Here is an 11088-nt window from a genome sequence, read left to right as displayed (position 1 = left end):
CGTAGGGCTCGAACCCACGGAGCATGGGATCATGACCTGGGCCAAGGTCAGATGCTTAACTGACTGAGCCACCCAGGCGCCCCAACAAATATTTTAAAGCATTTGTTTCATTCACAAAAGTAAATATAACTAAATAGAATAACATCAATGACATTTTCATTAGATATACTGTATTATGTTTTCCACTAATTATCACTAATCCTCTAAATGGCAATATTCCAGAAAATGTAAGAACATAATAATAATAATTTCTAAAGTCACCCCATAAAGATGAAGGCATTTTAAAATTTTTAGTACATTTTTTGTTGATCACTAGAAAAAAATGAATAGCTTTTCTCATGTTTGTAAGTGCGCAATTAAAAGCTAAAAAAAAAAAAAAATCCAGCAACACAAGTAATATAAAGATATTACCCTAATATATAGAAATAGGAAGTGTGTGGGGTGCCTGGCTGGCTCAGTTGGTGGAGTGTGCAACTCTTGATCTTGGGTTTGTGGGCTTGAACCCCACATTGGGTATAAAGATTACTTAAAAATAGAATCTTAAAAAATGTAGGAAGTGTGTAATACCAGTAAGCAGTTTGGAGTGTGTGTGTGTGTGTGTGTGTGTGTGTGTGTGTGAGGTTGAGTATAGATGAGCTCTTTGCCTGACAGGTTCACTCAGCTCTAAAGTCTAAGTTAAGGCTGAGCGCATATGCAAAACTGACTTTGGAAGTCAATTATCACAGACAGCAGAAGGGAAAAGCCCTTACCGGTGCTTTACCCACTGTCCTCTGTATCTTCTGGGGATAATAATGACAAGGCATTGTCTTTATGACAATAGAAAAGATATTATTATTAGAATGTCATTGTATTTTCTTCTGCTAATTTCTTGGAAATCATTTTAAAATAAAATTTCAGTTTATATTTTAATATAAATATAATTTTAAAATATTTTCATGAAAATGTATAACAACCCTGTTTGCATCGCAAAAATTCATAAGGATGAAAGAGAGACACTGGCTACTTTGATGACCTTAAGGAAGACTCCAGGAATGTCCTCAACAGCATGACCTTTGAGACCCAATCCAACAACCAGAAGTTCGTCATCTTAGTAAAGTTTGAGCAGCCATAACTGCTTGAACAATGTATGGCAGAACCTGGCTGTGTGGCTTCGATTCCCCCTTTCCCCAGCACCCCCAAAGCAGTTGGCCTTTGGGGCTGTGCCCAGATGGGTTTTCTCCTACTGTTTATCATGCCACACTGGTCCCATGGGTGGTTCAGAGCTTCCTGGCAGTGGGAAGACTGAACATTGGCCCATCCGGTCCACATCGTAGGCTCCAGCAAAAGAGCCAGGCAGCACAGACTCTTCTTTTGCTAATTTTTTTGGTTGAGCATAATGAACACTCAACAAGCATGGAGAAAAAGAAGAAAAGCAAAGGAAGGTTTTTTGTCCAAATGTGATCTTAGTGGCTGTGCCAGTTATCAATTTATTGTTACTTGCCTCAAAATCTACCCTTTATCGTCTGCTCTGTGATAGTGGGCTAGACTGTTTAAGCGCTTCTTGTTTGCAGTGAGCATTTGGTTAGATTTCATCAATAGAAGGTGCTGGAAGGACACTGCAGGAGATAGGAGCTTCTCCTTCCTGTCTGTTTCTTCCATTTTATTTCCCCCAGATTAGACACATATGCCCATCCAGGCAAAAGCAGCACTGGGCCACAGCAGGCTCCCTGAGGTAGGTGGTTGGTGTTGGGGGGCCCAGATCCCCCCTGCCAGCAGGCGTGCCCACCCCCCACTGTTGCTGTGTAGCATCCACAGTTGCTGCCTTGGCTAAAGTGACAGACTGATGAAGGGCACTTAACTCCACGCTGCAATTTGTGCTCCAGAGCATCTCCAGGGGATGAGACTGAGCTAGGCTTCCGTGGAGACCACATGCTTGCCTCACCGGATTCCCCTATTCTGCTCTGCTTCCCCCATTCTGCTTCTCCTGAGACACTGTTTCCCCATAAAGCACTTGTACGCGAATTCGCATCTCAGCTCTGTTTCTGGGAGCTCAGCCAAAGACCCACCACATAGACCCTGCCACATAGAATTCACTCACCAGATGCTTGTTGAATAAAAGCAGAATGATTCTAGGCTCTCTGATACAAATTGGCTCAGATTATAGGGTCTGTTGCTTCGCTCTTCTGAGCCTCTAGTTTGCTATCTGTAAAATGGAATCAATCAAACCTAACCCGTGGAACTGTTGTGGATAAAGCACCCGGCCCCGTCCTATGGTTCAGAGAGTGTTAGCTTCCAACCCCTCCTTTTGTTGCGTTTCCCTCTTTGAAGATGTGGTGACTCACTTGGTGCGTCCAGGGTTGGCATGAAGATGATTTTAAGCTGAAGATAGTTGAGATTCAACTGATGTAGAAAAAAGCCTTCTTGGAGCTTCCCTTACATGACTAAAAGCAGAAACTTCTAAGAAAGGAGCCTGCCATAAATTCTCTTTGGGGTGGCTTCTACTCCTAGGAGCAGGACCAGTAATAAACTTACCATAATTACCCTCTCCAGGGGTGTTTCAAGGCCACGAAGAAGACAGAAAGACCACTGCATCCGTATAAACACATATTATCACAGTTTTTCTTATCTCCCATTTGTTCTCCTAGAAATCCATTTGTCTTTGCTAAAGGAATCTATTTGTTCTTCCCATAGAAGCTGTTAAATATATAAACCTTTAACTTGAACCATTCAACTAGCCAGCTGCTTCTTTGACTGGCTCCTGCGTATACGCTGAAAAACCTTTTTCTCCTGTTAATGTGTCTTTTGCCCATTGAATTCACAAGCCATGGGCACTAAACCTAAGAGACTAGAGGAAAACGTCTTTCCTCTCCTACAAAGGCTTTGGAAAAGAGCTATTTTTTTCATTTGTTGCTGTGTGGCTCGACTACGTACAAATACAAACATCCTGGAACATTATCTTAACAAGGATGGATGATTCTGCCAAAACAAAACAAAAAAGCAAAACCAGTGTGATCATTATTGTACTCATCAGCTTTTAGCAACTGCTGAACCATGTCGGAACCACAGATGTCCACAGTGACCCCTCTCTCCCTTACACAGAAGGAATAGGCAGCACGTTTAATTACATTGTTAAAATTTGCAAGGGAAGTTAAAGTTTGCAAGGGAAGAAGGAAAGAATACAAACCAAAGTGTCAGCATGAGTTATTTCTGGATGAGGACATTTTAAAATTTCCTTTTTTTTTTGTTAGTTTTTCTTTATTTTCTAAATTTTCAGCAGCGAATGTTAGTTTTATGATAAAAATCCTCTTTCCTTCTTAATAAATAGTATGAAAAAAAAACAAAAACAGGGGCACCTGGGTGGCTCAGTGGGTTAAGCGTCTGACTCTTCATTTCAGCTCAGGTCATGATCTTGCAGTTCATGGAATCGAACCCCATGTCGGGCTCTGCGTTGACAGCGTGGAGCCTGCTTGGGATCCTCTCTCTCCCTCTCTCTCTCTCTGCCCCTCTCCTGCTCAAAAAATAAAAAACAAAAGTAATTAGAAATACAAGGTAGGCAACATTTCCTAGATCACTCTTATTTGCTGGGTTTTTGTTGTTGTTTGTTTTGTTTTGTTTTGACCTTCAATCCAGATTTGACATGGCTTTTTAAACATATGCTGCATATTTAGCATTCCTTGCTTGCTGGTTACACAGGCAGCAGGAGGTAAAGTCATTTCCTCTGCGATTTTGTAGTCGATGCAAAGGTTAAAAAAAGAGACAACAGGCCCCAAATGGAGTTGTAGCAAATGGAGTTTGCTCCAAATGCAGTTGTCTCTCTCTCACACAGAGTCGTGACACCAAGACTTTTCTTTCCAGGAAGCAACTTTATTCATGCTGGCTGGGCTCAGTTGGGAGTGTACCTGAAGAACTGAGCCCCAAACGCCACATGGCCTAGTTTTTTTTTTTTTTTTTATATTTTCTATTTCTTCATCTCCCATATATGGTAACACACAAACATGCGGTCTGATTAAACGGTCTCATGTTCCAAGGTCGCGAGGGACGTTGTCACGTATGCATATAGTCAGGATGCCTTGAGGTCTTTTTTTTTTTCTTCACATTCCTTAGGGAGGGGACCCTACCACAGAGTCACTTGTGCTAAGTCCACATCACCAACCCAAGACCTAATACCTAACTTAATGTACCCATAATTGTAACCAGATTAAAGTGAGTCTGCTCCTTGGTGAGTTTCAGGTAGAGAAGACTCCAGGTAGAGGGGTCACATGAAGGAAGAAAGTTTATGTGCATGCAGCAAGTAACGAGATCACAGGGAATAAGTTCCAAACCCGTAACTCCCAGAGCAGGGGCAGTGGGTTTCTTTTATTTAGAGTCAGGATAAATATTCGGAAAGGGGAGTTTTGTCATCTTATGTCGAGGTAGCATGAGGTTGCGCATGCGTCTTAAGGAAACACGACTGTAAGTACGTTGTAGGTTGTGTTAGGGAGGCTTGTGCTCTCCTTGGGTGGAGATTTTAACATTACAATAAGGCGGAGGTAACTCTGACGACAGGATGTGGCTGCGGGCCTGCTCCAAGAGCAGGTATAAACTAGATGGGGTCTTGGGCTCCAGATCGCAGGTAAGGCAAGCAGGGCCTTGCTCACCTTTGAATCTGCACTTGGAGTTTAACCACTGGTTTATTGTCTCTGATCAGGTGTGGCTATTTCCAAGCCTGGTAGAGACTTAGTTTTTGCATTCCCTTTGTTCCCTTGAAATCCTTTACTGCTGAGGTTTCTGCATTTCTTTGTAATTCAGCACCTCCTGGGAAGTTCTGCCAGCCGTGTGCTTGGGCAAGCTGGGCACAGACCTGGGAGAATAGCTGCGGGCCTAAAATGACTTCTCTTGTTTCACAAAAGCTTTGTCTCTTCTTTTTCTGGTTCACAGCCCTCTCGGGAGCTTTCCTGGTGCAATCTGAAACCTGCCGCAGCAATCAGAGGGCAGGGAGAGACTGAAGAAAGAGGCAGGCCGCCCTGGGTTGGTAGGTGGCAATTTAAATAATAGCAAAGGGAACTTACCTAGGAGGCTTGTCTTGGGCCGCAGCAAGATGAATAGATCCCCACACCGTCGCCCTCCAAATCTTAAGAGTTTTATAAAGAGGCCCTAACTGGGCCAGTCAAGTATACCGTGCAGGTGTTTTCAACAGCACATCACCATCTCAACACTGTGTCCTTGGAGCAGCCTCTGGGAGCTGGAAAGGCAAGTGGAACCCGCATTCCAAGGACAGGGGAGGGGGGAGGAGTCTCCGGGAGCCCCAGTTCAGCTCACACGTCTGTTGGTGGTCACATCTTTTTGATGATGTTACCTAACATCTGGGGACCCCTAACTTTTTCTGCTTACATAATGTCTTAACCTCTCCCTGGAATGGAATCTTAGACCAGTCAATATGGAATTACGTAATTAGCACTAGAGAGGTAATCTGCCTGACAGACCCTTGTTGTTCCCAAAAGGAGGGTGACCTTGCCACCAAAATTCTGCTCTTTGCTAGTAACTTCCTTGTCCTGCCCCCCTTCTGCCTATAAAAGTCTTTCTTTCATTTTGCACAGCTCTTTGGACCTCCTTTCTATCTGCTAGATGGGATTCTGATTCATGAATCAAATAAAGCCAACAAGGTCTTTAAAACGTACTCAGTTGAATTTTGTTTTTTTAACACAAGGGTTCAGCATTCGCCTCCCAAACCTGAAACCAGAGCTCATTTTGTTTTGTCTGCCAGAAATACTGCAGCTGGTCACTACTTCTCACTAGAGCTCAGCTCTGGGAGCTGTTTTTATCAAGCAGAGCTCCTATCAACAAAGGAAAGGAGAAATTTAAACAAGAAAGGAATAGAATGATTCCTTGGGAAGGGCTATGAAATACTGACATGTCCTTTTGAAGCAAAGGTGGTTTTAAGATCACATACAAGTTGTTTGAAAACAATACTAATGTTGATTACAATTCGATTAAGGACAAGTTCTAAGACACTTATACAACAGAGAACTTAATCTTGAACTGAATGAAGATGAAAAGAAAAGAAGAATAAATTGGGGTCAAATAGCCTTATTGGGAAATGAGGAATGCGTGTCCACATCTCTGACAGACTTTGCTTTTTAACGATCCTAATAAACTAGCATGTGTTGTGGAAATGTAATTAAAAGTGAAATGTCTTCTCAACTCAGAAAACCTCTCTACAGGGGCGCCTGGGTGGCTCTGTCGGTTAAGCGTCCGACTTCGGCTCAGGTCACCATCTCGCGGTCCGTGAGTTCGAGCCCTGCGTCGGGCTCTGTGCTGACAGCTCAGAGCCTGGAGCCTGTTTCCGATTCTGTGTCTCCCTCTCTCTCTGACCCTCCCCCGTTCATGCTCTCTCTCTCTGTCTCAAAAAATTAATAAACGTTAAAAAAAAAAGTTTTAAAAAAGAAAACCTCTCTACAAAGAAGAGAAAGAAAATAATTTTTTTATTGAATCGGCATTAAACCAGAATGTGATATGCATCTCTGGCCATCTGCTAAAGAGATGGCAGACAGCGAGGAAATCTTGCGCCCTTACAGCTGAGCGGATGCACCGGTGACGTTCGGCAGGTTTTGCAACGTGAACTCAGATGATAGCTGAAGTTAAGTTTGTCTTCTCCTAGGAAACTGCGAGGCAGGGCACCATCTTCCTTGAGGAGTACATTTCATAGAGATGGCTCTTGGTCCTCGGGGACACATTTCTGAGCTGTGAGACTGGCAAGAGGCTGATGCGGCCATTAAAAAAAAAAGAAGAAAAAAAAAAAAGATTTACATACGTAAATCTCTGAAAAGCAGAGAAAGAAATTGTGAAAGAAAAGGGAAAGGAAGGTCTCTTTCCTTGTTTCCAAAAGGTAGAATTAAGCCCCTTATCTTTAAGCCCTTTACACATACGGTGGGGTAACTTCTCAATTCACCTAACGAGGTAGATAATGAGGCGGGGAAAAGTAATTCAGTGAATGTCAGGTATGCAGTTCTTCCTCTTTGGCAAAACAGCAGAAACATACTCTTTTTCCGATTGCCTAGACCAGGGTTTCTTAACCACGGCACTATGAGCATTTTGGGGGGGCAGATGATTCTGCGTGGTTTGGGACGGGCCTGTGCATTGCAGGATGTTTAGCAGCATCCTGACTTCTCCACCCACTAGATGCCCGTAGGACAACCCCCTCCCCCAACTTATGGCGACTAAAAATGTCTTTGTCATAATGAAATATCCTAAGCGGAGTGGGGGTGGGAATCGCCCTCGGTTGAAAAGCACCGGTGTAGACAAATGATAAAAACACATGAACCAAAGAGGTAGGTGAGCCTGGGCTGGGATGCCAACAAGCCTTCTGCCCTCACTACCTGAGCCACACCCGTCCGAGGCATGCTGGAGCTGTGGCCTGAGCACGGATATCCCGAGGAACTGAGGGTCAGTTGGCTTAGTGGAAGACATCTCTGTTTGTATCACCCAGCCACCGGTCTCCTTCCCACCCCCTCCCCCCTTCCCCCCCCCCCCCCCCAACACCTCTGGTCATTCTTTCTCAGTCCTTGTGATGCTGGGAGGAGGGTTAAGACCCGAATCATTGTAGCTCCAGGGCTTGTCTTGTGTCCAAGGCCTTGTCAATCACCGCACTCTATCTTTCCGGCTATCGTGAAAAAGAGGAACGAGGAATGCTTTTTTGGATGGTTTTGCCTGGCTGTGAGAGTATGATCCTGCAGGCAGCCGCCTGGCCACCGTCATGGGGGAGGCTGACTGAGAATGGAAGCAATTCAGTGGGAAGCAGAATTAAGATAAAAGGCGAAAATATCCTGGACACAAAATTGGAGCCCTGGATCTAGCCATGTCTGAAACCATTGCTTCTTAATTGTCTGTTAATGTGAGTCATCAAAGCCGGGGCTGGGAATCTAGCGGCCAACCTGCACACAGCACTCACAGACCCTTCGAGCTTTCCGTTCTCCCCAAATGGATGGGGACGTGAGGTGGGTCTTAATCCTCTTTTTTTTTTTTTTTTTTTTGAGTTGCAAAGATTTTACCTCAAAATATTTACAGTTAATTTTTGTGGTGGTTTTGACACAGTTCCACAAATACCTTGATACTTTGCCTTCAAGCAACGGGAGCTACATCTGTCTCCCCTAAGTTATGAACTAAGTAGGCAGGGTGACTCACTTGTAGTCAGTAGAGAATGGAAATGTCCCAGTAGTAACTACAATGTCAAGATCTTTAGACGTCACCTGAAGTAAGTAGTCAAACTAAACATCTCTAACAATAATGAAGGATGGTATCATGTCCCCTCTTCCCGATAGATGCAATGAGAAGGGTATTATAGCACATGATATTTCTTCCAAAAATGTACTACCCCAGTCTAATCATGGGAAAATATGAAACAACCTACCATGTGAGCGCCTTTCACAAAATAACTGAGGTCTTCAGGTCAAGGTCATAAAAACAAGAAAACACCAATAAATTGTCAGAAACCAAAGTTAATTACGCAGGCCTGATGACTAAATGCAATATGGAATTTCGTTTGGTTCCTGGAACAGAAAAAATATTATTGGAAATACATTATTGGGGCCATCGGTGAAATTTTAAAAAGTTTTTAGTTTCATTAATAATTTTGTACCAGTATGAATTTATTAATTTTCATAAATGTACCCTGATTATTAACATTCTCTTCTAAACAGAGCCCATACTAGATAATCCAGTTGAGGGAGTATGATGTAGGCAACTGCTTAAAAAAGTGTTGAAAGACTTGGAAAGTCAAAGAAAGGATGGGGGAGAAGGGAAGGAGGAGCAAGACACATATTTGCAACAGCAGAGAGCTGCTACTACCCATAGGACTAGAGAGATCAAGGGAGAAGGTGGTACCAGGAGGCCAGGAACCAGAGCCACCACCATCGGTGGGAACAGTAGGGGCCAAGGGCAGGCCACCCCAAGATGGGTCACTTTGGCATAAAGATTATTTTGAGTAAAAAAAAAAAAAAAAAAAAAAAAAAGATTATTTTGAGTTAAAAGCAATCAAGACCCAGCAGATTCGGAAAAGCTCTTTACCTACCCGCCCCCCCCCAACTGCCTAAAAAGAATGTATTTATTTATATTTATTTATTTCCCTATTTATTTAATTATTTTCAATCAAAAGGTCTCACGTGTTTATTACTGAACCAACCTACAGGTGCAGAAGCATAATAACAGAGGAAAGTCTTTTCCGTGATACAACAGATCAGGTAGTACGATCCCGTACAGACCCGGCCTCGTTCTTCTCCAATGCCGCCTCTTGGAGTTGTACCTGGTGTTATTACCAGTTTTCATCCGAATCCCCTGAGGAATGGGACGATTCTGCTTTTTTGTTTCTTGGCCAGGAATCGCTTGATCCTGAAAGTCTTGTGAGAAGACATGGCAAGAAACAGTCAGCAACACACGCCATGATGGCGGAGAGGAGGAGAGACCTAAAAGGAATTCGGATTGAGGACTTGCTCCAGGTGGAGAGCTGTAACCCTAGATAACTACATTATACTGTGAACTAGGCGTGGTAGACAGGGAGGAGCCAAGCAAGGCCTGTTTGATGGAAGCCCTCCATGGTCCATTGTTTCTCGGTGGCCCAGCAAACATTTGTTTACCACACATTTACCTTTTTTCAGTCTTCCTAAAGACCCCATTCCTTCCCTTTGGAGACCCAGACCTTTGAAGACCCCGTTCTGCTTGGTTCAGAATGACATATATACTTCCTGCTGCCTGACTGTGTTTGGAATTTCCATGTCTATGTGGATGCTCCCCAGGTCTGTAACTAAACATGATTTTTCTCCTGTTAATCTGTTTCATGTCAGTTTGATTCTTTGTCTGGCTAGCAGGACCATGAAGGGGACAGGAATTCTTGCTTCCTGACAGAACTGGCCACACTGCCAGAGGAGCTGAGACTGAAGAGGGGGTGCCTGACAGAAGCTGGAGCCTCGGGGGAGCCATGGTCAGAGAGGCCGCCCAATCGCCTCCCAGTGACTTTCATCGGAGAAATTGGAGAAGAAAATCTTTTCCTCTACCCTCTCAGGTTCAGTAACTGGGGGGCTGAGAATTTAACGACGAAAGGCAGATTAACAAGAAAAAAAGGCAGCGTTAGTTTGAGTGTGCAATCTGATTATATGCCAGAATGCTGTGAGGAGTAACTCAAAGAGGAGGTTAGAATTTGGGAGTTTATTTACCTAAGTTAGTAGGGGAAAGGAAGGCTGGAAAAAAAAGCTTCTATTGGAAGAATAGATAGGTTTCTTTTTTTTTTTTTTTTAATGTTTATTTTTGAGAGAGAGAGAGGCAGAGTATGAGCAGGGGAGGGGCAGAGAGAGAGGGAGACACAGAATCTGAAGCAGGCTCCAGGCTCTGAGCTGTCAGCGCAGAGTCTGATGTGGGGCTCAAACTCATGAACTCGAGATCATGACCTGAGCCGAAGTCAGACACTTAACTGACTGAGCCACCCAGGTGCCCCAAATAGAGTTCTTTAAGAAAGGCAAATGGAGGGGTGCCTGGGTTGCTCAGTCGGTTAAGCATCTGACTCTTGAGCTCAGCTCAGGTCTTGATCTCAGGGTCATGAGTTCAAGCCCTGTGTTGGGCTCCACACAGAGCATGACGCCTTCTTTAAAAAAAAAAAAAAAAAAGACACATGGGTTTTTAGGAGAACAAATAGATAAGAAAATGTGTCGTGATGTTTGTTTATATAGGTGCAGGTGGTCTTTCCGCCATGGAATTCCCCCAGAGAGGGGAAATATGGTAGGTTTACTCTTGGTCTCTCTCCTGGGAGCAGATCTGCCCCTAGCAGGAATTCATGGAAGTTAAATTTCTCAGAAGTTTCTCCTTTTAGTCAGGTAAGGGAAGTTCTGAGGGAGCTTCTTGCTGTATCTGTTGAATCAAATATCTTCAAGTTAAGTTAACTCTGGGGTTTATACCAACTCTGGGGTTCCAAGCAGGTCCTGAGGGGGTGCAGGACATGTTCCTGCCAAATATGACACCGTAGCATATTGAATATTTTAAGCTGGAAGGGTTTGAGAAAACAGAAGCAGTAAGGTCACTGTGAATTTCCTTCTTCCCTTCTCCCAAAACAGGTAATAAAATCCCCATGTGAGAGTTGCCCTCCCT

The 11088-nt window shown here is 43.7% G+C and overlaps 1 protein-coding gene across 1 annotated transcript; it reads left to right on the top strand.

The window, feature by feature from the left end:
* Nucleotides 1–4525: 4525 nt before the first annotated feature.
* Nucleotides 4526–10271, top strand: LOC122218472. The gene is made up of 5 exons (XM_042936702.1): nucleotides 4526–4591; nucleotides 4897–4990; nucleotides 5096–5208; nucleotides 9330–9449; nucleotides 9819–10271. The coding sequence occupies exons 1-5, from the start codon at nucleotides 4526–4528 to the stop codon at nucleotides 10125–10127; spliced, it is 702 nt and encodes a 233-aa protein (XP_042792636.1). The 3' UTR covers nucleotides 10128–10271.
* The last annotated feature ends 817 nt before the right edge of the window (nucleotides 10272–11088 follow it).

This window comes from Panthera leo, chromosome B1 (genome assembly GCF_018350215.1).
Source record: "Panthera leo isolate Ple1 chromosome B1, P.leo_Ple1_pat1.1, whole genome shotgun sequence".
Classification (NCBI taxonomy): Eukaryota; Metazoa; Chordata; class Mammalia; order Carnivora; family Felidae; genus Panthera; species Panthera leo.
This window is presented reverse-complemented; position numbering and strand designations above follow the sequence as displayed.

Coding starts and splice junctions, on each gene's coding strand:
- LOC122218472 (XM_042936702.1), top strand. CDS start 4,526: ATGTGGCTGCGGGCCTGCTCCAAGAGCAGGTATAAACTAGATGGGGTC. Junction 4,991..5,095: donor AGGCAGGCCGCCCTGGGTTG/GTAGGTGGCAAT, acceptor CCAAATCTTAAG/AGTTTTATAAAGAGGCCCTA. Junction 5,209..9,329: donor AGCCTCTGGGAGCTGGAAAG/GCAAGTGGAACC, acceptor TTTCTTGGCCAG/GAATCGCTTGATCCTGAAAG.